The sequence below is a fragment of the Colletotrichum gloeosporioides genome (genome assembly GCF_011800055.1).
Source record: "Colletotrichum gloeosporioides strain Lc1 chromosome Unknown consensus_91, whole genome shotgun sequence".
Taxonomy (NCBI): domain Eukaryota; kingdom Fungi; phylum Ascomycota; class Sordariomycetes; order Glomerellales; family Glomerellaceae; genus Colletotrichum; species Colletotrichum gloeosporioides.
The window spans coordinates 141,391-169,312 of NW_025544736.1; the positions used below are offsets into that span (position 1 = coordinate 141,391).

General features: G+C 56.9%; 12 protein-coding genes across 12 annotated transcripts; 5 read left to right on the top strand and 7 right to left on the bottom strand.

The window, feature by feature from the left end:
* Positions 1-152: 152 nt before the first annotated feature.
* On the bottom strand, positions 153-2,717 carry GCG54_00008186 (uncharacterized protein; the record flags this gene model as incomplete). The annotated part of the gene is made up of 4 exons (XM_045408157.1): positions 153-340; positions 397-1,146; positions 1,214-1,646; positions 1,701-2,717. The coding sequence occupies 4 exons, from the start codon at positions 2,715-2,717 to the stop codon at positions 153-155; spliced, it is 2,388 nt and encodes a 795-aa protein (XP_045257891.1).
* Positions 2,718-3,634: 917 nt separating this feature from the next.
* GCG54_00008187 (Chitobiosyldiphosphodolichol beta-mannosyltransferase) lies at positions 3,635-5,086 on the bottom strand (the record flags this gene model as incomplete). The annotated part of the gene is made up of 2 exons (XM_045408158.1): positions 3,635-4,606; positions 4,652-5,086. 2 exons carry the CDS (start codon positions 5,084-5,086, stop codon positions 3,635-3,637), a joined length of 1,407 nt encoding a protein of 468 aa, XP_045257892.1.
* Positions 5,087-7,111: 2,025 nt separating this feature from the next.
* On the top strand, positions 7,112-8,901 carry GCG54_00008188 (putative zinc transporter cis4; the record flags this gene model as incomplete). Its single annotated transcript, XM_045408159.1, has 4 exons — positions 7,112-7,731; positions 7,783-8,001; positions 8,049-8,769; positions 8,821-8,901. The coding sequence occupies 4 exons, from the start codon at positions 7,112-7,114 to the stop codon at positions 8,899-8,901; spliced, it is 1,641 nt and encodes a 546-aa protein (XP_045257893.1).
* Positions 8,902-10,958: 2,057 nt separating this feature from the next.
* GCG54_00008189 (Mitochondrial carnitine carrier) lies at positions 10,959-12,051 on the top strand (the record flags this gene model as incomplete). The annotated part of the gene is made up of 2 exons (XM_045408160.1): positions 10,959-11,322; positions 11,390-12,051. The coding sequence occupies 2 exons, from the start codon at positions 10,959-10,961 to the stop codon at positions 12,049-12,051; spliced, it is 1,026 nt and encodes a 341-aa protein (XP_045257894.1).
* Positions 12,052-12,659: 608 nt separating this feature from the next.
* Positions 12,660-14,882, bottom strand: GCG54_00008190 (uncharacterized protein; the record flags this gene model as incomplete). The annotated part of the gene is made up of 2 exons (XM_045408161.1): positions 12,660-14,793; positions 14,848-14,882. 2 exons carry the CDS (start codon positions 14,880-14,882, stop codon positions 12,660-12,662), a joined length of 2,169 nt encoding a protein of 722 aa, XP_045257895.1.
* A 2,808-nt stretch (positions 14,883-17,690) lies between these two features.
* GCG54_00008191 (Sterol 24-C-methyltransferase) lies at positions 17,691-18,389 on the top strand (the record flags this gene model as incomplete). The annotated part of the gene is made up of 1 exon (XM_045408162.1): positions 17,691-18,389. One exon carries the CDS (start codon positions 17,691-17,693, stop codon positions 18,387-18,389), a length of 699 nt encoding a protein of 232 aa, XP_045257896.1.
* A 487-nt stretch (positions 18,390-18,876) lies between these two features.
* GCG54_00008192 (GPI-anchor transamidase) lies at positions 18,877-20,324 on the top strand (the record flags this gene model as incomplete). The annotated part of the gene is made up of 2 exons (XM_045408163.1): positions 18,877-19,553; positions 19,607-20,324. Coding segments are annotated over 2 exons (1,395 nt in total), but the record flags the coding sequence as incomplete, so codon positions are not given.
* Positions 20,325-20,711: 387 nt separating this feature from the next.
* Positions 20,712-21,545, bottom strand: GCG54_00008193 (NADPH-dependent aldehyde reductase 2; the record flags this gene model as incomplete). Its single annotated transcript, XM_045408164.1, has 1 exon — positions 20,712-21,545. One exon carries the CDS (start codon positions 21,543-21,545, stop codon positions 20,712-20,714), a length of 834 nt encoding a protein of 277 aa, XP_045257898.1.
* Positions 21,546-22,470: 925 nt separating this feature from the next.
* On the bottom strand, positions 22,471-23,571 carry GCG54_00008194 (Homocysteine synthase; the record flags this gene model as incomplete). The annotated part of the gene is made up of 1 exon (XM_045408165.1): positions 22,471-23,571. One exon carries the CDS (start codon positions 23,569-23,571, stop codon positions 22,471-22,473), a length of 1,101 nt encoding a protein of 366 aa, XP_045257899.1.
* Positions 23,572-24,043: 472 nt separating this feature from the next.
* GCG54_00008195 (Asperlicin C monooxygenase) lies at positions 24,044-25,456 on the top strand (the record flags this gene model as incomplete). The annotated part of the gene is made up of 2 exons (XM_045408166.1): positions 24,044-24,170; positions 24,267-25,456. 2 exons carry the CDS (start codon positions 24,044-24,046, stop codon positions 25,454-25,456), a joined length of 1,317 nt encoding a protein of 438 aa, XP_045257900.1.
* Positions 25,457-25,922: 466 nt separating this feature from the next.
* GCG54_00008196 (uncharacterized protein) lies at positions 25,923-26,905 on the bottom strand (the record flags this gene model as incomplete). Its single annotated transcript, XM_045408167.1, has 2 exons — positions 25,923-26,554; positions 26,701-26,905. 2 exons carry the CDS (start codon positions 26,903-26,905, stop codon positions 25,923-25,925), a joined length of 837 nt encoding a protein of 278 aa, XP_045257901.1.
* A 45-nt stretch (positions 26,906-26,950) lies between these two features.
* GCG54_00008197 (uncharacterized protein) lies at positions 26,951-27,737 on the bottom strand (the record flags this gene model as incomplete). The annotated part of the gene is made up of 3 exons (XM_045408168.1): positions 26,951-27,073; positions 27,160-27,417; positions 27,714-27,737. The coding sequence occupies 3 exons, from the start codon at positions 27,735-27,737 to the stop codon at positions 26,951-26,953; spliced, it is 405 nt and encodes a 134-aa protein (XP_045257902.1).
* Positions 27,738-27,922: the final 185 nt, after the last annotated feature.

The following is a 27,922-nucleotide window of genomic DNA, read 5'->3' on the forward strand; positions in this document are numbered from 1 at the left end:
GGCGGCACGTATAGCCTGTCTTACAACACCAACACAAACCCCTGACTTCTCATGATACTCCCGGCTTTGACCACTGTTGGCATCTTTGGAGAAACCGTTGCTTGTCGTTGAAGAGAGACCAACCCCTGAACACCCTCCTTGCATGACCCTCGTCACACGACAAACTTGCCCCCGCACCCACCACAAACTTCCTCCGACGTCTCGACACGAACCTCAGGACCGAGATGCTCCTGCGCGATCTTGATAACCTCCTTCGCCACAAGACAGCGGAGTCCGCAAACAGCACACGCCCTCGAGATCCCAGGCGCCAAGATCGCCAAACCGGTGGCAGCGCAAGTAGCTACCCTCATCAGTATTCATCCCTGAAAACATCTAGAAGAGTCCAGATAGACTTACCAAAGATATGTCCCCCTTCACAAACAGACTCCTTGCCCATCTGCTTCAACGATGTCTGGCAAAACACGCATCTCTGCTTCTCCTTAACCTCCCTCAACCTCGCCTTCAACGAGACATCCCCATCACCACCCTCAGCAACCCCCGCCGTCTCCGTCGCAAGCGTTCCAGGAACAGGAGGCCCACCACCATACATCCAATCCCACATCTTGGCCTCGGTGCTCTGCCTCTCCCAAAACGGCTCCGGCCGCCCCTCCCCGTCCCCGTCAACGTCCATCATCTCGCCACCACCACTACCACCTGACGAAGAAACCTTGCCGCCGAACATCACCCTGGTTTTAACAGACTTCTCCGGCTGCTGCGTGCTATGCTGCGACACCAGCACCGCCGTCACCCCGCCGGCCGGCGACACCGTCAGCCCCCACACGCGCACCCTGTACGGGCGGATCTGCTCGCCCGCGTCCTCGGGCAGGTCGAAGTCGTCGTCGTCGCTGTCGTCATCATCCGACGCCGCAGACTCGGCGTCGCCCCCCGCTGCCCCACCGCTGCCGCGGCCGAGCATGGCCGCCGGCACGGAGAGCTTGACGGTCGAGGAGATGGTCTCGGCCCACTTGGGGAGGACCGTGTCGGAGACGGAGACGATGGCGTTCTGCTGGAACCAGTTGTCGTTGCTGCCGGTGGCGGAGAGCCGGACGAGGGAGTAGGAGGGCGCTTTGGTGCGTTTCGTCATGTCGGCGGGATGGATAATGAGACCTATGCACAAACTTCGTCAGTTTACCAAGAACACAGCAATAATGAAACCGAAAAGGGGAGGACCGACTCGAGATGGGATTCGTAGCGTCCAAAGACGTCGTGTCCTCAGGGTACGTCGTCCCGCACACCTCCGTCTTGTGCCCCTCCTCGACCGCCCCCTCGGGCCCGTTGAGCGCGACCTGGAACGGCTGCGCCTTGAACGGGCTCGCAATCACGCCGCGGCAGACCTTAGCTCCGTCGTGATCCCAGACGGCGTCCTCCCACTCCACGAAGGCGTCCGGGGCGAGGTGCGTGCAGATGCCCGTGACGTCGGCCTCTTCCACGCTCACCTCGACGCCGGCGCCACGCGCCCAGTCGCGGGGAATCGTGATCCGGCGGAAGCCGACGTAGCTGCGCGCGCAGTAGGATATCACCGCTGTGCGGGCGTCGTCGGATAGTAGCCAAGGCGACCACTTTAGCGAGAACGCAGATGAGTACGGGGTATAGTCCGGGTCTGTTATCTACAGAGACACATTAGCAATGGGTTGGCGCATGATTTCCAGACGGCGACTCACGCTCGGAGTGGGATGCGGCCCCCGCCCGTCGAACCTCGCGACCTCCTCCACCTCCCACACATACGCCCCGGCATCCGAGCCGTCGTCGTTCTCGTTGGGGAGGTAATACTGCACGCTCAGCACGACGACCTCCTCCTGGTCCGTCGCGTACGCCAACAACGCCCTGCCCGCATCGACGCGCCGCGCCCACGCGAACGAGCGGATCTTGTCCTTGGGCAGGTACGCGCCGTCCTCGCTGCCGGCGTCGGGGAGCGGCAGGTTCGCGCCGGCGCCCCAGAGGATCCTCCAGTCGCGGAAGTTGCGCATGCGCGCGCCGAGGTCGATGTTCCCACCACCACCACCACCACCACCACCACCGGTACCGGCACCCCCGCCCTCGCCGAGGACGAGCAGGGCGCCGTTGGTGAGCATGACGGCGAGCACGGGGCGCAGGTTGCGGCCGACGCCGGCGGGGGACCACTCGAGGGCGACGAGCTGGTTGAGGGAGGCGCCGTAGCCGGTGACGGTGCCGGAGCCGACGCCCTCAAAGACGGAGGCCGGGTCGACCTCGCCCGGGTTGGCGTAGTCGTCCTCGTAGGCGGGCGGGGCGAGGGACTGGGCGGCGAAGAGGGCGGCGTTCATGCGCGGGTCGGGTTTGCGGGAGAGGGGGATGCGGAGGATGTAGGTGTAGTACTGCTGGCGGGACTTGTTCTCTGCGTCTTGGGATGCGGCGGCGGCAGCGGCTGCGGCTGCTGCTGGGAGCGCGTCATCTTGAGGGTTGTCGTCGACAGCTTCGGGTGGAGGGGCGGCAGGCTTTTGGGCGGATGGGTCTTCGGGGGTTGGGTATTCGGGCAGGAAGACGTGGACGGAGTCGTCTGCTGCGACGGCGAGCTCGGCGTCGCAGGAGAAGGCGATGGCGTGGGTTGCGAGAGGGCGAGACTTGAGAGTGAGAGTCTTGAGAGGGGGGATCTGGTTTGAGGGGCCTGTTAGCGGCAAGTTTTTGAAGTAGGTTCCGTCGAGAATGGCGAGGTCGTCCATGGCTAAGATGCATAGGCATTCAAATGTGGGTATGATGATGGTGTGTCGTCTGGTAATAAGTAGAATCGACGATGAGGGTGTCTCTCACTGAGAGTAGGCTGATGAGCGCATACATGCGATGACCATGAGTTGAGATGGAAGGCGCGCGACGATGGTAGCCGCTGGTTTTCCAGAAACAAGGCGGAAAGGAACTCAGATCTTGAGAAATTTCCTGAAACTCTCTCCGAGGAATAGGTATCGCATGGTGAACGTGCCTATACTGAGTTCTCTTACGGCTTCTCAATCCAACAAACGAGCTGTCTCTACGTAAATCTCAGGAAAGAAGGACCAGCCATTCACAGCAATGACAATACAGAAAGAATATGATTAGACAAACCTTATTTTTATCCATTTTCAAATGAGATCTGATATCTGCGGCTATCCATGAAGCCAAGTGTGCTATGGTGGAGCGGTCGTTCTTAAAGGCATTTCGTCAAATACTGGGGCAAAAGGTTTTGTTTGAGAGAAGCATCAATCTCGGTGAGGAGCTCGGTGAATATTAGTAGGCCGGCAGGGATCAGCATGCGCCGGCACTACTTCGGAGATCTCCGCCGAAAATCCCAAGTCCCTCACTAAACTCTACTCTGCATGCTGCATGGGCCAGATTTCCACTGCATTTCCCATCACCACAGCACCTCAAAAGGTGCTTAATGGTTTCGTGGTGTAGTTGGTTATCACGTCAGTCTAACACACTGAAGGTCTCCGGTTCAAGTCCGGGCGAAATCAGCCTTTTGCCAACAGTGTCTCTGAATATGGCAGAATCGTCTTTTTACCATTTTGCTCTTGCGCGACAGTCGTTCGCTCTGTTGCCCGGCCACGATCAGAATTTTTTTTTTTGTCGACGTTCCTGTGCATCTTCTGTATTAAATGTGTGGGTATCAGCTGTCTATGACTCCAACGACCCGGCCAACGACACGATCCCATTCCTCATCCCACCTTAAACTACCCTCCTTCACAGCACCGGTCTTCAAGGTCCTAAGCTCGTCCTTGCCGTCCTCGCTCAGCAACCGAATGAGGACCTCGGCCAACTCAGTCGCAGTCTCGAATCCACAACCGTTCTCGCCCTCCTTGATCAGCTCGCTGAAACTCTCGTACGCCGAGTAAGCCGCGACGGGCAGGCCGGAGCCGAACATGTCCACGACCTTCATCGGCAGGTCGACGCCGGAGCTGGACATGTGCAGACACACACCTAGATCGGCACAGGCGAGGAGGGTGGCGTACTCGCGTGTCGAGAGCCAGGCGGTGAGGATCGTAATGCCTGGCAACTTGCCTTCGATGCGAAGCTTCTTAATCTTCTCCTCGTACTCGGCCTTCTGCGGGCCCTTGCCGGTGATGATGGCCAGGATCGGGGGCCTGCCGACGCCGCTTGAGCTGACGGCCTCTTCAGGGTGGGCGTAGGCTACCAAGGCGTCCAGTAGCAGACCAAAATCCTCGTCGGGCGTCCACGAGGTGCTGCTGACGATGAGGCGGGTGGTGCCGTCGCAGATGCTGTCGGCAACGTTCTTGGTCTCTTTGATGCTGGAAAGGAAGGCCTTACGGGCCTCGGCTGACTCGATGGGTTGGAATACCTGTGCGGGACGGTCGTGCAGGACGAACATGGGCTTCTTGTTGTCGTAGGGCTTTTTACGGAGCTGACGGGCCATGGCGTGGGTGACGGTGAGGTTGGCGGTGGGGATGAGTCGGCCAAAGAAGATTTCGTACTTCTTGTACAGCCAGACCAGTGGGTTCTTCTTGCTGCGGCCAGTGGCCATGATGGACCAGCCGTAGTTGTGCCAGTCGATGAGTAGGTGGCTTCCTCTGAGTAGTGAAACGAGGAGAGCCAGGTGCAGCGTCGGAATGGAAGGGGGATTCTGGACCGAGTTAGATCACAACTTGTAAGTTGGCGGCTCACATACCTGAATGATGATCCATCTCGCCGGGGGTGCGGTGTAAGCCAGCACTTGGAAGATGGACCACATTTGCCAGACGACCTTGGCAGGCTTGTTGATCAAAAACGGCAGAGTGTTCCATTTGAAGACTGCCGGCAAAGGAGGCAGAGGATACAAGGCGACTCTCTCATTCCCAACGAGGTCTGGTAGCCGGGCCGTCTCCTTGTAACCAACGAGATCGACTCTTCCTCCATGCTTCATGACACTGAGTGCGTGGTACTGCATGCGCGGGCTTCGGCCTATGTCGCCCAGCACCAGAATCTGGATGTGGTCATCCTTGGGATTCTCCGCCGCATGGTAGCGAGTCGGCAGAAGCCTTGAGAGGGAGTTGATGCCAAAGGCCGCAATGAGCGTAGTGAAGACGCCGGCGACGATGGATATCACCAAGGCCAGGGCCGACATCGTGGCTAGTGGTTGCACTGAGAGCACAGTTGCGATGAGTGAGAGTGGTGACGATGCGAGCCGGGTGGAGTTTCAGATTGTCGTCGGGCCTTGGCTCTCAGATGTCGCGGCGGTGGTAACGCTTATGCAAGCTGTCCTGTCTTGTGCTGTCGCGGTGCTGTCATCCGAAGTTGCAAGATCGCCTTAGCCCGGGCGCATGGGTGGGTGGGAGGTGGCCCGGGTGGTGGGACACGGGCAGCAGCTTTTTGTACGCTGCACCGGAGGAGCAATATCTCGTTCTTGGCACTGGAGATTAGCAATGGCCTGTTGCGAAGGGATATTGCCAATTGGCAGGCGCAAAAGTGCTGTCGTCTTGGCCGGGCCCCTCTTCCAAGACGCTCGAGAGTTGTTCTGCTCGCGCCTTCCAACTTGGGTTGGGTGTCGTCTGCTGTTGCAACTGTGGCGCCAATCAGGGGATGCCGTCGGCGATAACAACGGGAAGGTGGCGGGTCACGTGTGAGGGACAATGAAAAAGGTACGTACCCACAAGCTTGCAGCAGTCGACCTGCAGACGCCGTATCGCTGGGTCCACGTCCTGTTGCGTGGTTGCTTCAATCCAATTCGCATCGCCCATCAAGGCGGAACTGAGGCTGAGATGTTCTGTCGTCACCCAATTAAGAGGAAACCAGCTGTTGCACATGCCAGACAGAACACAGACCAGCCGCATCGACCACGCTGGTTATTAATGGGCACATCTCCATCTGAGATTCTCAGACAAGCATGGCATGCCCAGACACCCAGAGACATGTCGCAATTGGGGCTGGGAATCAATTGGCCAGCACTCTAGCCTCTGGGTACCGAGTGACAGAGGACCTTCCCAAATCATAGCGCCTGCTCAGTACCCGTAGTCGTAAAAAAGACCGCAGGCATATCAGCGATTATCGGCCTAGGATCGGGGTCGCATTGTCTGCATGGGCAACTTTATGCAGCCAACTCCCAGCCCGACGCCCCCCTCTTGACGGCCAACACAGCGAATCAACAACAACGCGACCACGAACGTGCCGCTTCCCAGCTGCTAGCCTCCTCCCCACACGGAGCAATCTGCAGGGGCTGACCGCCGGATTCCTCATTGGGACAGGGACAGAGGGGGGAAGAGAGAGACAGGCTGAGAGGCATTCATCTGAAAGGAGGCACCGCCGGGCGTCCCGTGGTCGGGTTCAGCCAAAAACCAAAAAAAATAACAACGCTCCGAGTCCCGGGTGTGCCACATCCCACCTTAAGCTTTTGGCCTGCTTGTTTTGGTTTGAACGGTGTTCTTTTTTTCCATCTACCTAAAGCTTCCCGGCCTACCTTCTTGCGTCCATCGTCGACTCCGTCTTCCACAAAGAAACCGTCGACGAGAATCCCCTCCATCTTGGCTGCTTCCAGCATCGGCTCGTCTGTGCGACTCGCGCCGCCGGCACGCCCATCGTCGATCAAAGCCTCCCACCACCCAGCGCAACGTCATTGACGGGGCGACTCCATTCCGCCCTTTAGCCTGTGCAGGACTGCAGCTGTGCAAGTCCCCTGAACTGCCGCTGGGATAAGGCGAATTCGGCGCTAGATACGGGCACACGACTCCCGTCTGTCATTCTGCCGCTGCTACTATTCGTACCTACCTCTGGCTATTCGTACCTACCTCTGGCTATTCTTCCCTAGCACTCCCGTCGTCGCCGTCTCCGTCTCCTCTCCTCTCAGCTCCACGGCCACGGCTACCGAACGTCCCACGACACATCAATTGCTACATCTTATTCACACGTCGTCCTTCGCCCGCGATACACGGACTCGAAAGCAGAGGCTAAATTCCCCGACCCATGACTTGGGTTGATTTGCGATAGGGGGTTACTGTAAAGGGTCCCGAATCGACGGGTCCTCGGTGGAGAGCGCGACAACAACGAGCCAAAGAAAACGACATCAATTTCTCGCCTAGATCCTCGCCGATACCGACCACCGACACCGACCCCAGACCGACCCCGACGAGATTGCAACCCTTTCTCCGCGGTCAACATGGCCTCGTCCTACGCCTTGCCATCCTCCGCCCTACCGCATGCCCACCATCACCACATGCATTCTCACTCCCACTCGCCCCCGTCCCTCAATGCGCTGAAGTCGACAATGTCCAACGGTGGGCTGCATACCCACAGCCAGAGCCAAGACTCGACCGGCCACGTACACGACCACGACCATCAACACACTCACAATGGCCACGCCCACGGCCACAGTCATTCCCACACCAGAGGAAACTCGAGCCAGTCGTCTCTGCGGGAAAAGGCGGTGCCGCGATCGCTCGCTGCCATGGACGGATGGAAGACAGACATTACCCCTAGCGGTCGACAACTCCTGACGCCCGCGAGCGGCTCCTTCTCGGAGAACTTCCAGCCCCTCGACGGCACGGTGATACACGAACACCACCACGAACATGATCACGACCACGACCATGGCCATTCGCACGGTCATTGCCACGGTCATTCTCACAGCCATGGCCACGACCACTCCCACGCCCATGCCCATGATCACTCGAAGCCATCTTTGTTTACGAAAATCCTCCTTAAATACACGCCTGCCTTGCCATTTTTGCACACAATTGTTGTGGAAAAGGATTCGCGGCGGATCTTTTACTTTATGACGTAGGTCAATAAGTCTTGTTGTGGTTTCAATGACTGACGCGTGTTTTGCAGGCTCAATTTCTGCTTCATGGCCGTCCAGGCCTTCTATGGCTACGTCACCGACTCCCTCGGCCTCCTGAGTGACACGATCCACATGTTTTTCGACTGTTTTGCCCTTTTCGTCGGCCTCTGCGCGGCCGTGACGAGCAAGTGGCCCCAGAGCCAGCGATTTCCTTTCGGCCTAGGAAAGATTGAGACGCTGAGCGGCTTCGCCAACGGCATTTTGCTGATGTAGGTGCACTTATAATTACGGGCAGGCCACGTCTAACAATACGTAGGTTGTTGAGCGTTGAGATCATCGTGGAGGCATTTGAGCGGATATGGGAAGGTCAACAACTCCATCGCCTCAAAGAGCTGCTCATCGTCAGCTTCCTCGGCGGCGTCATCAACCTGCTGGGCCTGTGGGGCTTTGGCCATCACCATCACGGCCACGACCACGGCCACGGTCATTCGCACTCGCACGGCGAACACGATCACGGACACGATCATTCCCACGGCAAGAAGCACAGCCACGCGCACTCCCATCATAACGACAACATGGAGGGCATTTTTCTGCATGTTCTGGCCGATACGATGGGCAGCGCCTCGGTGGTGCTCTCGACCATTCTTACCTACTACACGGGCTGGACGTTCTGGGACCCCTTGGCGTCATGCGCCATTGCGATTCTGATTTTCCTTGCCGCCATTCCGCTGATTAAGTCGTCGGCGCGCAACCTGATGCTGAACATCCCCGACGACGTCGAGTACAACCTGCGCAACACGCTGGCCGGTATCCTCCAGCAGAAGGGGGTCGTTAACTACTCTGTGCCCAAGTTTTGGATGGACGACCGAAGCACCGAAGACTCGGGCGACAGGCTGCAAGGTATCGTGCACGTGGTGGCAGGACGCGGCGCCGGCCTCGACGAGGTGCGCGACCGAGTGCGCGAATACCTCCTCCGAAACTCCATGGACATTGTAGTCCAGGTCGAGAGAGAAGGAGATGCTAGCTGTTGGTGCGGCGTGGGTCGGTCAACAGGGATCGCGACAACACCGCTGAAAAGGGCGTTTTAGGAGAACGTACCACCGATGACACCGGTGCCAACGATTGTCGAAACGTTAGTGGAGCAGGACGGCCGCACGAAGCGGGACTAGAGGCCTTCGTTCGCGTATACTTCTTTTCTATGACTAGACCACGAGACAGTGAAGACGAGGGGACATACAGAAATGTGGTGATAGAGGAGTTGGAGACGTGGTACCCTTTTTTTCTTGGGGATTAGAGCCAGCACAGTTTGGTTCGGCTTGTTTTGGGTTTCCTTTTCTTTGTTCGAGTACAGCTGTTCATGTCGGAGTCTGGGGGGAAACGTTATACACAGGGACCTCGCATCACGGAAAGGCATTGCGACGGCATTCAAAGACTTTGTATGAGTAGACGCACATATTTTGCGCGGCAATGGAAGACTAGATACCCTTTCAAGCGGGCTGCAGGTGTGTTGGTGATGTGACGAGGGCGAAGGGGACGTAAAGATGTTCCGTAGAACCGAAGAGTGTGACGTGAATTGATGACCAAATCCACCCTCCATCCCGCGCCGTGAGGTCTGGGCCACTCCGCCAGAGGGCCTCCGTCCGCCCGGAGAGGGCGCGCAGGTCTTGGCCAATGTAAGGCGAGATGAGGGAGTGCGGGCCAGCTGTCACTTGACGTGCAGACGGACTGGGGTGCAGAAGATGAGATTGGAGAGATTTGGGGGGGATGGATGCAGTGAGATGTTCGTTGTTGTGGTGAGGGATCTTCTACTGTGCCGGATCTCGCGGGGTTGAAGAACTGCAGGTTTGCAGGAGTTCAACTGGTCCGTTTCCCCGGGGTTACGGTTGTGACGGTGTTGAACGCTACAGTTGAGTTGCGCAAACATCCCATCTCTCGGAGTAGATCGTCGAGTTTGAATGTCAAGCCTGCGGAGGACAGTCCGTTAATTTTAGAGGTGAAACTGGAGTGTCTTGTAGTGGAACACACGCGGTGTCTCTGGCAATTCCCCGTCGTCAAAAGACGCGATTTCACATGCCGGTGCTGGAAAGGGAGCATCGGGGAATTGAGTTCATCTCATGCTCTGCCCGCCGGCCCCCACTCGGTTAGGGTCACACGATGTTTGCGAATGACGACGGTTTCCGCCTAAAGAACCTTGAACTCCGGCCAAAACGTGGATTTATGCTTGGATGTACATCATAGGCTCAGGAACGCGCCGTTTGGCCCTTTCGTCCAGGAGCATGCGCCTCACGGCGACATCCATGTGCAACCTCAGGTGGAAGTGGATACGGACGGGATACTGGCCGCTGTGTCGTGTGTCGTGGTGCACCCCCAAAGTTTAGCGCACAACCGTGAACCCCGCGGCGGGCCCGCTGCTGCTGCCGTCGCACTGCGCTCCCCCAGAACCCCGGATGAAGGTGGATGGGGGCGCTGGAGAGGCGACAATGAGCCGAACGACCGAGGCCCGGGCGGGCACTTCCATCATTGCAGACAGAGGGTTTCATTCTTCCCGCTGCCGCCGCCAATGCTGGGATGAGCTTTTTGGAGAAGTTGGGGAGGCACAGAAAAATGAAGAAGATGACGCTCTGTCCTTTCTATGTACTCTTAGTCAGGCACAGGTCGTCATTGCGCTTCATCAACCATCTTTTTTTACAGTTGCAACTTGGTCCAGAGGTTTCCCATTTCCGCAAACAGACTCGCATCACGAGGACTCTTCCTCTCCCAGTGGACCACTACGAGTACCGCGCAAAGTGGGCCATTCTTCACAGTTGCCTCGGCTCAGTGACGTAGCGGCATAGCTTCCCCCTCTACCTCCGCCATCGCAGCATCTCGAGCTCTTCCGGGGTTGCAACATCGACACATACACCAAACAAAAAAGCTCTCCACGGAGTACCGGCCGCGGCGCACATTTGCACGCACAGCAAGAACACTAGCGCTGCTACCGCATACACACTATCCAGCGCCAGGAACGGACCGCCCGAGCTTCCTGCTCAATTGCGCCAAAACCACCGCTAGCAGAACCAAGGGCAGCGAGCATCGCGAACACGTGAAAGCCCTCCGGACTTCCCTCCTCTCCTCCCAACAACACCACTCCTCCACCACCACCACCTACTCCTCCCTTCTCACGACAACCTCACTCTCATCCTCATCCCCTCCTCCACCTCCTCGCAACCCAGAACCCCCCGGCACAATGGCCCCCTCCACGCCCGAAGACGCTGCGGCCGCCGCCTCCTCCCTCAACTCCAAGCTCCAGTCCCTCCCCGTGCCGACCCCCCACATCCCCGAGTCCAAAGACGAGCTCAAGGCCGACGCCGCCGCCGCGACCTCCGGCCTCGCTGCCCAGCTGCGCTCCCTCGCCGCCGGCGGCTTCGGCGGCGTCTGTGCCGTCGTCGTCGGCCACCCATTCGACCTCGTCAAGGTCCGCCTCCAGACCGCCGACCGCGGCGTCTACTCGGGCGCCGTCGACGTCGTCAAGAAGAGCATCGCCCGCGACGGCCTGCGGAGGGGTTTGTACGCCGGCGTCAGCGCGCCCTTGGTCGGCGTCACGCCCATGTGTAAGTCCCGCCTCCATCCCTTCCTCCCCTCCATCCTCTGTCTCACAAACTAACCTCGTCCTCAAAGTCGCCGTCTCCTTCTGGGGCTACGACCTAGGCAAATCCCTCGTCCGCACCTCCCCCGACGCGCCCCTCTCCATCGCGCAAGTCTCCGCCGCAGGTTTCTTCTCCGCCATCCCCATGACCGCCATCACCGCCCCCTTCGAGCGCGTCAAGGTCATCCTGCAAGTCCAGTCGCAGCGCCTGCAGCCCGGCGAGAAGCCAAAGTACAACGGCGGCCTCGACGTCGTCCGCTCCCTCTACCGCGAGGGCGGCCTGCGCTCCGTCTTCCGCGGCTCCGCCGCCACCCTCGCCCGCGACGGCCCCGGCTCCGCCGCCTACTTCGCCGCTTACGAGTACATCAAGCGCCGCCTCACGCCCAAGGACCCCGTCTCCGGCAAGCCCTCGGGCGAGCTGAGCCTGCTGGCTATCACTGCTGCGGGCGCCGCGGCGGGTGTGGCCATGTGGATCCCCGTGTTCCCTGTTGACACCGTCAAGTCGCGCCTGCAGACTGCTGAGGGGAATGTCACGCTCGGCGGCGTGGTGAGGGAGGTGTACGGCCGGGGCGGTGTGAAGGCTTTCTTCCCTGGCTTCGGTCCCGCGCTCGCGAGAGCGGTGCCGGCGAACGCTGCTACGTTCTTGGGCGTCGAGTTGGCGCACCAGGCTATGAACAAGGCTTTTGGACACTAGACGACGGTTCCCTTTCTTTTTGGTTAAGGTTGTGGAAGGCGTTTACAGGAGAATGGCGGCAGGCACTCGTCACGAATGTTTCCATGTAGTGTGTAGTTCCCCTTGAATCATCATGATAGACAACAAAGTCTGGAGTAGAAACGTTATGTGTATACACGTGTATTGCAAAAATACTTGGTATCGTGCTATTAGAAGCCATGTTTTTGGTATTTTGTGCATCTATCTTGCTCCCTCCATGCTTTTAGAATGCAGAATGAATCGAAACAGAAAAAGAGAAACCCCGCCTTCTCCGTCGCTAATGGTTTTCTTTCAGTTTTGAGTGGTAATTACAAAAGTACGTTTTTGGGGGTTTGCTTGATAACTGCCTGACTGCCTGCCTTCCCTTTTTTTACGTCTGAGTTCCCCAAGTGATAACGCCATGCAGAATGATTCAAGTTGAGATGTGTTGTGTTGTATCCTTCGCCGCCCAAAATTGTGTACGGGCGTTTCCGCTGTAGACCATGCCCATGCTGTCCTGTACTTGCTATGCGTCTTTCGCTCGCTCAGTCTGCCGGTCATTTCTATCCTGTTCGCTTCCATAATGCGTCATGCTCTGATTGCGGTAGTTCCTAAGCGCGCTCGTTGACAGTCCATCGCCTCTTGGACGTCGTCATGTCGCGCATGATCTCCGTCTCGCCCAGCGGCCGCGGCGCCCCCCAGAGGCCGCCGCCGGTGGCGAAGCTGAGCGGGGGCACCTTGTTCTCCTCCTCCGTGCCGTCGCTCGAGGTCGGGCGGGAGATCTCCTGGAACCGCAGGGGTACCTTGGTGGGACCGCCGAACTGCGGCTCCTTGCGCTCGGGCGTCGGGGGCTTCACGATCTCGGGACCCTGCTTGGAGAGGGCTGCGAGCTTCTTGCGGTGGTCAAAGTCGGGGAAAATGTCGTCGTCCTCTTCCTCTTCGTCTGCGTCCTTCTTAGGCGTGATTGGCGACCACAGGCCCGCAGATAGCGTGGGTGACGCATTCGTGTTGTTATTGTTGTTGTAGTTTGTGGTGGAAGTGTTGGTGAAGCTCGTGACGCCGCTTCCCACGGTGATGCCCGTTGTGTTCAGCGCGGGTGTCCGAGGGAGGGAGTAGGTGTTGTTATGCGATGTGCGGCGCATGCTGCCGAGGTTGGCGTTTGCCGATGTGCTGCGGCTGCCCGGGAAGACGAACGACTCCGGGTTAAAGGTGATGGGCGCGGGCGTGTACGCCCCGTTTCCCGTCGCGATACGACCACGGGCGCCTGATTGGCCATTTTGGGAGTGGCTCGAGTTTGATGCCGTGGAGGGGGCTCTGGAGAGGTTGTGTGTGGAGGATGAGCTCGGCCTTAGATGATCGGTGTTTGCGAACAGCTTAAGGTCGTAGTACTGGTGGACTGGGATGACTCCCGACTGAGACATTGGATCGGCAACTTCCGACATTGGCGTGTCTAGGGCAGAGGGCTCGGCCTCGCGGTTCGGCTTGCGGACAGCCATGGTCAAAGACGCCATACCTACGTCCATGAGCACCGGCTGGTGGGTAATGGCACCAATCAGAGCGTTGCAGCCGGCGCCATGGGAAACGAGAATGACAACCGACTCGACGTCTTCCTCATCGTCGTCGTCAATAGCACATTCGGTGTCGCCGTTATGAGACGTCCTCACCGTCTTGGTGACCATCTCACTTGGACGCTCGGCTGTGGTGTACCAGTCCACGAGCTTCTGCACGCCGCGTCTAAACCGTTGGTGCATGGCCGTCCACTCCTCTCCGTACTTGCCGCCGTCGCCCCAGTCAAACGGCTCCCTCATCGAGTCCCACTGGTAGTCAACGTGCAAACAGGCGTCCCTCGCATGCGCCACGTAGCCGTCGGGGATCTTCACGTTCGACGAGACGGCGTAGTTCGGGGTCGGGGCGACGTATCCGTCCTTTGGGTTTCCCGGCTCGGGAGCCGTGAAGCGGACGCGCTGGCTGGAGGAGCTTGCTGCGCTGTCCGCCCGACTTCTAGGCCGGCCGCTATCCAGACCAAAGATGGACGGCGCGTTCGAGTCGGTAGAGCCGGATCGCTCGGGGGTCGCTCTGAACTTGGGACTGTTCCACAGCTGGCTCTGGGCCTGGCCAACCGAGCTGGCGTGGTGATGGGAGTGCTCCACGATCTGGTCGTGGGCGCTGATGTTCTCCCGCCTGAGCAGATCCGCCTTGGCGCCGGCCAGCATCATCGCTGAGCCTGGGGGAGGCGTGATCATCTCAAAGTATTCGGGAGAAAGCCACTCGCCCAGGAAGGCGTCGAGACGTAGCGTGGACCGCTTGATCCTCTTCTTGGGGGGCTCGGGCTTGTTCTCGCTCGCATCGGTGGAGAGGGGGTCGACCTCCTCAGTTACAGAAGCCGGAAGGACGAAGGGAGAGGCGGAAGGATTCGTGCTGGGCGAAGGCATCGGGTATGAAGGCGTGTTCAGGGGAGGGGCCTGGGCCAGGCCTGCGCTGATGGCCACGGAGGTTTGGACGCATCGTAGGAACGGGGAGCTGTGGAGGACGACCTTGAACTTGCGTCGCTTCTTCGAGTCTGTCGAGCTGTCACGGCCGTTTGGGGTCCTGTTCGAATCAGCCTCGGCCTGGCGCAGGATGCTGGCAATCCGGACGCCGAGGGCCTTGGACTGCTGCCAGCCGCCATAGGTGAGGGGAGGGTCGTAGGGAGTCGGGGATGTTAGGTGCCATCTCTTGTCAGCGCCGTCGAGACGTGCGCCGTGCCTGCAGAAGTGTCAGCGTCCGAAGAGAGACAGGCCAGGAACGAAGTCTACCAACCTGACAACGAAGATGTACGCCGGCGGGCGCCCCATATTGCTGGCGACGCGGGTGCGGATGGGAATGTCCACTCAGGCGGCGTTCGAGAGCAGTCTTGGATTTAGGTGACGGCAAGAGGCGTGCGTGACACCTTTAGTGAGGAGGGAAAACAGACGGAGGATCAAATAATGGCAGCTGGGTCTGCGGCTAGAGATACGTCGCACCAGTCAGGAACTCCAGGGGATCGGATGGCTTGGACGGGCGGAATAAGCTTCGGTCGGCGGCGGAAGCACGAAGCGCGAAGTAGCGAGGACGGACTATAAGTTGGGGATGCGGCGTCTGCGTTGGCGCAAAACGTCGAGCTATTGCGGTCGATGGTATCGAAATTTCGTCGGACTTTGTTGAAGGAGAAGACAATGTCGGATTTGAGTGAGATGCAGAAAAAAGAGGCAACAACGGCGGCGGCAGACTTTGTCAAGAGGATTTCATAATCGACGAGTTTTGCGTCGGTCATCCGGTGTTTGGAGCCCCTCTCTCCGACCAGCTGGCACCGACTTCGCAAGCGCTAAAAGCGAGGACGGGAGTGTATCCGTAGGTAGGTATGGAGACCCGTTGGACCCAGAACAGAATGGAACGGGCAGGGCAGTTGGCAGAGTCAGGGTCGGTCAGCCGTCGGTGGAGGGATGGTGTCGTGGAGAATATTTCGGTAGCGCGCTCCTCAGTTCTGCAGATTGCAGAGACTAGCATAGCTTGCAGCGCGGGCTGGGCAGCTGGGAGTTATTATTGCGATCGGATACCAAGTCCCCAGGGCGCAAGCAGGGTCTGACAGGGCCAGGCGCAGTGCGGCAGGCAGGCACAAGCAAACAAACGAGGCGAGCAGGGTTGTTGTTTTGTTGCCGTTTGGTCCGTACGGGTATGGATATGTATGTACGGATATAGATATGAGGAGGGAAAGCCTCCAGAGGGGTTCTTTGTGCAGTTCCTCTCTGTGCTGCTGGCAGCTGCTGGGATGCTGGGATGCTGGGACTGCTGCCGTCGAGGCGCAAGGGTCTTGGGTGCGAGGTGCAGCGCAGCACGGGGCGGGGCAGTTTTTCTTTGTTTGCTTCCTCGTCCTCGTCAAGGTATGATGATGCAAGGACCGGGGATGCCAGACGGCACAGGTTTGGTTTGGTTTGGTTCGGTTCTGTTTGGCTTGGTGTGTGGTCCGGTCTGCACGAGACGAGTCGACTCTCCACCACCACCGGGGCATAAGGTAAGCCAGAGTCAAGGGTCGCACTCGATGGTCCAATGGTGGTGTGGTGTCGCCCAAGCTGGCATCGATTCGACTAGTGACAGGCTGGGAGCTCACTGTCAATTTGCGAAGGGGGGGCGAAGATCAATTGCCTCCGGTTTTGCTATTGCTGGAGCTTCCGTAGCTCTGGCTGCGGCCTGCGTCTCTATTCGCAGGAGGCAGAGCAATGGCGAGACAGGCACACGCAGGGTAAGGTAGCAAGGGTATCCGTACTGCTTGGTGCTGCTACACTGCTACACCAGGCGCGTCAGCCGTTGGAGTCTTTGAGTCTTGAATGGCAGATGGCATTCGTCGGCATGTCGGTCCTGCTCGGGCGGGTTGCAGCGGGCTTTCTTTCTTTCCATTGTCTCTGGGGCAAGTTGTCACTTTTCCCCTCCCCTCCTCGTCAAAGTGGAGACTGGCAGAGACACTGCAGAGAGCTCATTTCGTATTCTGTGCATGTGATTGTCCCCCCTCAGTGCTAGCGCCAAACGTCATTACGGCACGTGGGGAGGCAGGAAAAAATCGACGTGACTCTGGCCAGAAATGCGAGGTGCAGACCTGTGTGCGGTTAAGCTTAAGTAATCAGACTTTGACGGGCCGGCAACCTAACAACCTCCGCTAAAGCTTCGGATTGATTTCAGGGCATCCTGCCGCCATCGCACGGCACAAAACTCAGTGCCACACCAAAATGAGCCCGATGGTATGGAAACTTTACATCGCCCCATCAACAACGTTTTCTCTGCTCAGCGGGGTTCGTTCGGTTTTCATTGCAAGCCGCATTGGCAGCGGTATCCTGATGTTTGCTGCGATGACCTGCATCCGGCAACTCCAGACCATGAGGTCGCCCAGCATCACACGATCCTGACGCAGACCGTGAACGTGATCATCACCAGCTTGACGCCCTGCCGGACGGATATGCGACGGCGGCTCGAGATCTCGGACTTGACTTCTCCGAGTCTGCTCCTCCAGACCCATCAACTATTCCCGTTTCCAGCGGCCTAGGCCCAGCTTGTGTCCCAGGACCCCTCCACCCCTCTTTACCCGTCGGCCGCCGTCCCCACGTCCTCCACCCCAGATTCTCCCCTTCGCCTACTGTCCTGCATATTTAGCTGCACACATTACGCTGAGGATCTCAATCGTAGTTGGAACTTTGGTTTTCGACTCATTCAAGTGGCCGGTAAACAGTCAATTAAGCGGTCAATTCCTTGGAATTGAACAGAACATCCCAAGTGACTCTGGCCGATGACTCTCACCACCGAGACAGGTTAAGGGATCCTAGAATGCAATCGCAAACAATTGGCCCGTGCAGCTACTTCCCCTCCATCTTGAGGCTCGAAGCTCGCACTTAAAAGCCCCTCCTCAATCCGTGCCAGTGTCAGCATGATCAACCACTCCGCATCTTACCTATTTAAACCCCATCTATTCCCCTCCTCCGTCAGCTTTTCCTCCCTTTTCTCGTCATAGTCAAGTCGCAAAAGGGGGTCACTTGACTTTTACGGGGATACTCGCGAGAGCATCAGGCACACACAGGGAAAGACAGACACTCAGATAGTCTAAAACCAATCCAAACCAATCCAAACAAACAATCATAATGCCGGAACGCCCAGCAGACCAGCAGGTCGCCGTCGCCCCGGCGGACGTCAAGGCCCGTCTGAAGGAGTCCTACGACGCCATCGCTCCGGCCTACAACAGCTGGACCGACCAGCAGTCCTCCCTGCGCCTCGAGTACCTCGAGAAGCTCATGGAGAAGCTGCTCGCCGCGAAGCCCCTCGCCGGCCAGATGTCGCTCGTCCTGGAACTCGGCTGCGGCTGCGGCCAGCCCGTCACCGACAGGCTGCTCACGACGCCCGACGTCTTCGTCACGGCCAACGACATCTCAAGCGTCCAGATCGAGATCGCTAAGGAGAACCTCGCCAAGCACGGCCGCGACCGCGTCACCTTCGTCGAGGGCGACATGATGGCGCTCGAGTTCTCCGAGAACTCGTTCGACGCCATCGTCGGCATGTACAGTGTCATCCACCTGCCTCGCGAGGAGCAGAGCGAGATGATTCGCCGGCTTGCCAGATGGCTGAAGCCCGGCGGCTTCCTACTCGTCAACTTTGCGTCCGAGAACATGCCCGGGGTCGTCATGGAGAAGTGGCTGCACGAGAAGGGATGGATGTACTGGAGCGGCTGGGGTACCGAGGCGACGCTCGAGAAGCTCAAGGAGACTGGGCTGGAAATCCTCATCAAGGATGTCATTGACGACGAGGTTGATGCTGAATTCCTCTGGGTTCTGGCCAAGAAGTGAGCTGCCAGTCACAGGTTGGCTGAGTTCTTCCGTTCAGGAGGAGCAACGCTACGGCAACTTCGGGGGTTGCTGTCTGATGATGATGGATATTCCAAGCACCCAGCCGTCTGGTACATGCCGACAGGGGTCGATTTCGATTCAATCGTGGTATCTGCAGGTACCTACAACTCAACATGTTTCTCATAGTTCTTAGCAGTGTCGGATTTCAACAATTCAAAAGTGTACCTTTTATTCCAATTGAACTATTCAGAATACTACTCATTCGCTGAAACGGTCGGGTTCTCTGAGTGTACGCATCACCAAACCTAACTGTCACTTGGATACAAATAGGTACTCGAGGTAAGGTACCTAACACCGATCTTGTTCAGTGGAGAACGCCAACCGACCCGCGATTTCCAACGCTCCCCGCGGGCCCTTGGACCGTGCTTCCACCTGCAACCAACGGGCTGACTAAGGTCGGGCACCTGGCGGTAAGCGTTTGTCAGGATGTAGCTCCGCGGCACTCCCCCTTACCAACCCGTCGCCTCCATCAACAACTTCAACCCGACGCGGCCCCTCATCTCCCTTGATACCCCGGCTGCAATTTGTTCTTTCCCCCCTCAGGACCTACGAGAACACCAGCGCCGACATGAAGCTCTCCCGCTTCCTGCAATTGCCAGTCCTGCTGGCGGCCTCGACGCTCGGCCCGGCCGTCCTCGCCGAGCACACCAGCAACTGGGCCGTCCTCGTCTGCACCTCGCGCTTCTGGTTCAACTACCGCCACCTCGCCAACGTCCTCTCCATCTACCGCACTGTCAAGCGCCTCGGCATCCCCGACTCGCAGATCATCCTCATGCTGCCCGACGACATGGCCTGCAACCCGCGCAACGCCTTCCCGGGCACTGTCTACAGCAACTCGGACCGCGCCGTCGACCTGTACGGCGACAACATCGAGGTCGACTACCGCGGCTACGAGGTCACCGTCGAGAACTTCATCCGCCTGCTGACCGACCGCGTCGGTGACGAGATGCCGCGCAGCAAGCGCCTGCTGACGGACGACCGGAGCAACATCCTCGTGTACATGACGGGCCATGGCGGCAACGAGTTCTTGAAGTTCCAGGACGCCGAGGAGATTGGCGCGTTCGACTTGGCGGATGCGTTCGAGCAGATGTGGGAGAAGAAGAGGTAGGAACCTGAGCACCCCGAGACGAAGGCGCCACGAATGCTGACTGTTTTAGATACCACGAAATCCTCTTCATGATCGACACATGCCAGGCCAACACAATGTACAGCAAGCTCTACTCCCCCAACATCATCGCCACCGGCTCCTCCGAGCTCGACCAGTCCTCATACTCCCACCACGCCGACAACGACGTCGGCGTCGCCGTCATCGACCGCTACACCTACTACAACCTCGAGTTCCTCGAGTCGCAGGTCCAGGACCTCAGCTCCAAGAAGACGGTCGGCGAGCTGTTCGACAGCTACACCTACGAGAAGATCCACTCCAACGCCGGCGTGCGCTACGACCTCTTCCCCGGCGGCGCCGACGCCGCGCGCAGCCGCCGCATCACCGACTTCTTCGGCAACGTGCAGAATGTCGAGGTCGACGGCGCGAAGAACATGGTGCTGGACGAGGAGCTGCTGGAGCTCAGCCAGAAGATCGCCGCGCTGAAGAAGAGGGCCGAGGAAGCAGATGCGGCGGCGAGGAACGCGACGCTAACGGAGAAGGCTGCGCGCGGCGAGGAGCAGAAGGCGAAGGCGCAGGCGAAGCGGGTGCAGATGGCGAAGCCGCTGACGAACGACAACTGGTGGGAGAAGAAGCTGGTCGGTGCTACGGCCTTGCTTGGATGCGCGCTGCTTTGGGCTCTCGGGTCGTTCTTGGAGGCACCGAAGAAGTCAGATGATGAGGCCAAGAAGACGAGCGGTCAGAACGGCCATGCGGCGGTCAAGGCGTAGTTCTCCGTTTTCTTCCTTCTTGTATTCTATATCTGACTCGGCTCGATGAGCGCATCCATAGCAAGGCGTTGGCGGAATTGGGCAGGAAACAGCATTGATCTGGGATATACAATTATTTTCGATTTGATCTTCTTCACAATGAAACCGAATGTTTGGGGAGCATGTCTATTCATCGGTGGCTGTCTCCTCCCACTTCAATGCTTTGATGACTGTTGCCCATCATCATAGACATCACGCAACAACACCTCACTCAGGTTCTTGGGCCTATCCCTGATGAAACTCATCACTGTTTCCCGCAGGTCAACTCATCGATCCCTCGCAGGGAGCCGCACATTAATGCACATTGCACCCGCCAATTTGATAGAAGTGAACTACAGAACATGACTATCAGTGGATATAACATCCTCCTGTTAGAAGTATGTATTCCCCATTAATCCAGCGCGATCTTTCCTCGGCGAGAAATGCCACCGTCCACGCAACGTCCTTCACATCGCCAAAGGCGCCCTCGACAGGTGTCCTCTGATCCAAGTCCTGTTTGACCATATCAAAGTGAGGACTGATGTTCTTGAGGAACGTCTCCGTACTAATCGGACCAGGCGCAACCGCGTTCACGGTACATCCGTACACAGGAGGCAGCTCCTTAGCCCACACTCTAATCATAGCGTCGAGCGTCCCCTTGCTCGCAGCGTAAATGGTCTGATTCACCTCCGGCATCCGCGACGCGACGGAGGCCACGATGATGATTCGCGACCCGCCTCCGGCAGCCGCTGATGCCGACTCTGACCTCCTCGCGTGCGGCTCAAAGGGCGTCAGATGCGGCAGCGCCGCCTTGACCAGAAGAAACGCGCCCCTGGAGTTCAGCTTGAGCGCCCGATCCCACGTATCCGCGTCCGCTTCTCCGAGAGGCCCGAGAGGCACGATGCCAGCGTTGCTGACCAGAATGTCGATCTGCTTGAACCGCGCCACGGCCGCGGAGACCAGGGCCGCGGGGCCCGAGACGGTCGACAGGTCGGCGCAGACGGCTATCCATGGCGTGTGAAGCTTGGCGCCGATCTGCTCGCATTCGGTCTGCAGGTGTGGGGACGGGTAGTTCAAGACGATGTTGGCGCCGCGGGTGGAGAGTTCGATGGCGATGGCGGCGCCGATGCCGGCTGAGGAGCCTGATATGACGGCTGTTTTGCCCTGCATTGAGGCTTTTTGTGGCTGGTCGGGGGTAGACATATTGGCTTGGTGTGTTTCGGGGGATATCGAGTGGAAGCAAGTCGTACTTTCACTGATATATGCAGATAGACAACGTCAACAACAAGTAAGAGCGGTTTCTTGGAGACGCGAAGCACGCCCCAGGCAGACGCTCCAGACTCGGTATTCATAATTGCGATCTACTCCAGAGCGAACACCGGTGCAACCGAATTCGGTTTAAGAAAGCACGGTTAAGCTCAGATATCGGAGTCAACGTTCGGAGTGCGGAAGGCCGAGGCCGTTGTGCGGGAAATCGGCTTCGAAACCGCCGTAGACTCGCACATTGACCTTTCACTCAGCCAGGTGTCTGAAGGAAATGAGTTTCTGTACGTGTGAGAAGATGGTCTGAGTGCGGCAGAAATAGGCGTAAAGCAAATTTTCTTCACAGGAGCCGTACGTAACACACCTAATGCATCAGTTTTCAGGATAGCCAGGCTTGATTTTGGTTTAGCTCAATAACTACTGCATTGTCTAACACACATTTCCCAGTGACACGAACCGTGAAAGCCCGTTTTTGCCTTTGGGGGACACTACTGAAGTTTATCGTGTGCTCTGAACCCGTGCTGGGATGGCGGAAACGCCTAGAGATATGTGAAGGAAAGACAAGTATGCAATTTGTTTAGAAATACTAGGCTACTTCTTAGAGACTGTCGAACACGCGTCGAGACTCTGCTGTATGTCCTGTTTGATGTCTTCGATATGCTCCAAGCCTACTGACATCCGTACCATGTCTTCAGTTACACCTAGGTCGATCTTCTCCTTCGGATACATCGGCTTGTGTGTAGATGACCAAGGATGAGTCGCCGCACTTTTGGCGTCGCCGAATCTATTCCAAATTCTTTGTGAGACCGATGAAACGCGAAACGTAGGTGACAATGGGAACCATCAAGCATTCCGTGAGTGGGACTTACGAGGCCATGTGGGTGATGAGCTTGAAGCCATCCACGAGTGATTCTCCAACAACGGCACCACCTCTTACACCGAAGAGAATGACAGCCCCCGCGCCACGAGGGAAATACTTGGTAGCGGCAAGAGATTTCGGATGGTTCTCTAACCCTGGATAGTCGACCCAAGAGATGCCAGGATGACCACACAGCCAGACCGCAAGCTCTGTCGCGTTGCGTGTGTGCCTCTCGCACCGCAGACTGAGCGTCTCCAGCCCAATGAGAAGGTCTCGGCTATTGTACGGCGACAGACAGGCCCCAGAGTCGCGGAGAATCTGGTGCCTGAGCCGGTTCACAAAGGCGAGCTTCCCAAACGACTCGTGGAAGTTGATGTTGTGGAAGCCCGGGTTGGGCTGGTTGAGCCTTGCAAATCTCGGACTGCGCCAGTCGAATCTTCCCGAGTCAACAACAACACCACCCACGGAGGTTCCGTGGCCGCAGATCCATTTGCTAGCACTATGCGTTACGATGTCGGCGCCGTGGAGAATCGGCTGGCACCAGTAGCCTCCAGCCCCGGCGGTGTTGTCGACCACCAGAGGTATGCCATGTCGGTGTGCTACTTGGGCAATAGCCTCGATATCTGGAACGTTCATGCGTGGATGCCCCATGCTCTCGAGATAGATGGCCCTTGTCGTCTCGTTTATCGCTGCCTCGATGGATTCCGGGGTTTCTTGGACAATATCCACCGAAATGCCCAGGTCCGGCAACAGGAAGCTGAACTGATTGTACGCGCCGTGATACATGTTAGCAGTTGATATGATGCTCTCACCTCGTCCGGCCAGACACAGTATGGTCATGAACACAGCTGACTGGCCAGAGGCAACGGCAACGGCGGCGAGCCCGCCCTCTAGCGCCGCCATGCGCTTCTCCAATACGTCAGTGGTTGGGTTCGATGTTCGACTGCCGATGTGTCCGTCTTCCTCCAGGCCGTAGCATCGTGCCGCGTGTGCCGAGTCGTCAAAATTGAAGTATGCGGTTTGGTAGATAGGTACGGCTCTTGATTTGGTGACCGGGTCGGTCTCCTGGCCGGCGTGTATTTGCAGCGTTTCAAACCTGGAAGCCATAGTGAATGTTGGTAGCGAAGCTAATAAAGCTGGTCTGCAAGCGAAACAAGTTTCTGTATCTCGTGACAATAGACTATTGACTCTTCAGGGGAATTTGTCTCTCACCCCCAGAAAAGCCCTTTGTAATCGCGAGGTTCAGTTTTCGGCGCTCTCGGTAAGTGGCTCCGGACATTGGATGAGATGTTGCGAAGTAGCTCGGAACTGCGGAGGGTCGGAAGCGAGTGTCAAATTTGCCGGCTGAGCTGTCGTGTAAAACATTCCAAGCTCGTAACTTTCGGAATTTGGTCTACGGCGTGCTTCCAACCCAATTAATGGTTGCACATGCACTGGTAGATGTATCATTAAATCGTCTCCTGAGAGGAGCATAGAAGCCGCGTCCGTTAATTCATTGCCTTCATTCATGCTACTCCGGCTGCATCACTCAACCTCCCAATCAAGTCTTCACACACACCCAAACATATTTAAATACGCCATGGCGCCCCTCGAAGTCATAGTTGTCGGTGCCGGATTCGGACGCCTGTCTGCGGCAATCGAGTGCCGGCTGCGAGGCATGAAAGTTACTCTCATAGAGAGATACGTCGACTCAAACACTCGTGGAGGTAATCAAACCTCCAAGCATCTTTCTTTCTTTTCAACTGGCTCACATGCAATGCCCCTTTAATTCTGAGTGATGGGACTGACCTGTCGGGTGTCAGATATCATCGACTTCTTCGTCAACGGCGGCCTAGTCATCTCCAGATGGGATGATGGAAAGGTGGGACAGGAAATCCTGTCTATTGGGTGCGAATCCGACGTGCTTGAGATGTACAAATATGACGGCACGCTCCTCTACCCTGTTCCCTGGTTCATGAAAGACGAAGATCGAGCCAGAACTTTCGCTGCTCATCGGGGCAAGCAGCATGGCATCTTCATGGCGTATGCACGCCGTCTCGGTGTCCAGATTGAACTGGGAAAGTCGATTGTCGATTATAAGGAATCCGAGGAGCGTAACCAGGCAGGCGTCACGTTCGAGGACGGGAAGACTTTCTGGTCCGACTGCGTCATTGCTGCTGATGGCAGTCGATCTTTCGCGCGCAAGGCTGTTCTTGGTCTCGAGAACGAAGAGGAGAAGAGCGGGTGGGCCATCTTCAGGTCCTACTTCACCGCGAGCGAGACAGCCCTGGCCCATCCCGACCTCAAGAATTTCTTCCGCAACGGCGAGGACGTCATCAAAGCCTGGGCGTACGACAACCTGAGCATCCTGGCCTATTCTTGGAACGGCGGAAAGGAGGTCGCCTGGGTCATGATGCACCCAGACAACAACGACGTCGAGGAATCTTGGTCTCACAGCGTGCCCAAATCCGCAGTCGACCCCTTCATTTCCGTGTTCGCCCCCGAGTGCAAAGCCTTGCTGGAGTGCACCCCGCCTGAATGCTTGATTGACTTCAAGTTGGTTTATCGGCCTCACATCAAGAAATGGACGTCCAAAGGCGGTCGAATCATCCTCATTGGCGACGCGGCCCATGCTCATCTTCCCACCTCCGGCCAGGGTGGTTCACAGGCAATCGAGGACGCCGTGACAGTCGCCGCGTGTCTTGGTAAGTCCGATGGCGATGTCAAGTTAGCCCTCGAGGTTGCCCAACGACTGAGGTACCGCCGCGCCAACAAGTTCCATGCGAACGCTATCGTGCACAGAGATGCGTTTCACAAGGTTGATTGGGACACTATTCAGGCCAACCCAAAGGAGTGGGCTATGAAGCGGTTTCCTCGGGTCAGAGACTTCGATGCTCAGGCTGTACTGGATGAATGGTACGACAAGGTCAAAGAAGATGTCATCAGCGGAAAAGAGGGAACGCTGGAAGAATTGGCGATCCCACTGTTGCCGAAGGAAGGAGTTTACTGGTAGACTAGAGTTCACAGTGACCGCATATATATGTTGCTGCTCCTTAAATTAGTTTGTTCCGCGTCATGTATTAGCTAGGAAGTAAACAGATCGATAGTATTTTCCGTATGAACAGCTGGTTTCATTTGAGTGTCTCTTGCTTAGGACTTTCTTTCATAGGTGACTGGCGCCAATTGCTCTTGGCTTGTAATTCTGGACATCTACAAGCATGTCAACCTCAGCCATTCGACCAGGAACATCATTGATTTCCAAGTTTCTTGATCCTCAAACTGATATACGACTATTCACACCTAAGAAAGAAGCTTGATAGTGCACATATATCAGACTTTACATCACCATCATCATTGAGACGGAAACTTGGCATAGACAAGCCGAGATGAGTTGTTGATATCATTGACCAGAACAATGTTGACATCGGCGGCTTTTGAACCGCTGCCTTCCGGCACTCTTGCCTTGCGTTGCCCGAATCTTAGTTCTCGCCAGCACTGATGCCGACCAAGGTTTCCAACTTCAGCCCTGTAAACCGGCCCCGAGCGTAAGCGAAGTAAAGAACGGTCGCCAAAGCGAAGATGCCTGTAACGATCACGATCGAGTAATTCATGTTGGGAGCCTTCACCGGCAGCGTTGTCGGAAATGACGGGAAAATGATGAGGAGGACGCACCATACCACTGACATGGTGTGAACGATAACACGGAACCGGCCTATTTGCCAGGGCCCCAGTTCAAACTCTCTGCCGATGGATCGGTACATCAGCAGCCCGATGGGAATGATATACGAAACCATCTGTAGGGTGAAAAAAGCTGACAAAAAGGCGAAGAAGGCCGTAGTGTTCCATATGTAGATCAGACAGATCAGACACAGGGCAACAAATGTCACCAATAGAGCCAGCACCGGAGCATTCCACTTTCGATGAATCTTGGACAATACCGGGGGCAGCGCGCCATCCAAGGCGGCCGAGTGGATGGCGCGTCCGGCTGAGCCGACGAGGTTCATGCTCGCACCAGCGCCGACTGCAAAGGTCATAACCTGCAGGAAAACTGCCACTGAGACGTTGTGGGTTGAGTTCAGGTAAATTTGCGTCATCGGACTCACAAAGCTCACTGAGGACTGCAGGAGCAAATCCAAGCTGCCGGTACAGAAGAGCAATGCGAGCACCCATGGAAGGCATGGCAGTGCGTATAATCAGCGAGCACAAGACTGTGAGACGTTAGTCCCGGCGTTGGAGCCGTGGCAACTTGTCACTTACGTGATCTAGGGATGTTGTTTGCTGCGTCTCTGGTCTCCTTGCTTAACATGACAACGGAATGGATGCCGCCAAATCCGGCGCACGCCGTAATGATGCCCACCCAGAAGGCGATCCCGTCGGTTGGCCACCCAGAAGTGTTCTGAAACTCTACAAAGACGCTCTGAGCGCTGTTCTTGTTCTCAGTAGTGGCGAGAAGAACAATCATGGCGATGAAGAGAAATGATAGGTGTATGAGTGCGGCTGCCTCCTATCAGCATGACTCGAAAGAATGTGATGACTGGCAATACCCAATACCCCAAAAGTTTAACAAGCTGAAGAGCTTAACTCCGAATATGTTCACCAGCAGATGAATGGTCAGAAGTGCCCAGTACATCTGTCGGTAAAGTAAGTCCTAGTGGTACTGAAAATTGCTGGCAATGCAATGGTGGTCAAAAGGAAGCAAATTCGTGACTAACACACGGCAAGTGCCAACGTTGAGGCATGTATGTGGGATTCTGCAGCATCACTGCTGCTTGAATTTGTTGCACGACGCCCACGGCCACAGATACTGCCGAAAGAAGAACCCCCCCAGGCTTGCCCAGACGACATAATATGACTACACATTTGTAAGCTATAGTGGACGGCGTATGCCCGCAACAACCTACCACCAACGGCCGCCAATTCTCTGAATACAGTCTTGCTGTCCAATAATACTGGGCCCCAGCCGTCGGCCAGATACTGTTCACAACGGGCTGTAAGCCAATGTTTCGAAGCCACAACCTAAGGCCGGCAGGGCAGTGCAATTGCCTGTTTCAAGAAATCTTACCTCGTCAACTCTGCCAAGGACGCAGAAACACATGTAAAGCCAACCGCTGCGAGCAAATAGCCCCAGATGACGGTTGGGGCGCCTCCCAGACCAAATCCCTGCAATATAACCGATCCTATGCCCTCCCACTTGGAAAACAAGGTCGTCAGCACTAATCGAACGGCACTCGGCTCTTCTTCCATTTCTTTCGTAGTTTTCGTCAACTTACAGTCCCAGCAATGCATACTCCCATGGCAACAGCTGACCAAAGATTTAACCGTAGCTGAAATTGTTGCGGCTGTCTTAGACTGGAAGATGGACCCACGATTCCGGTGTCCTCAACAGAGTCGTGGGAAGGGTGTTCTGCTGCGGGCTCTTGAATTATTTGTCGCTTATTGTGTAAATCCATTATTGGACAGTTTTACAAGCAATGACCGG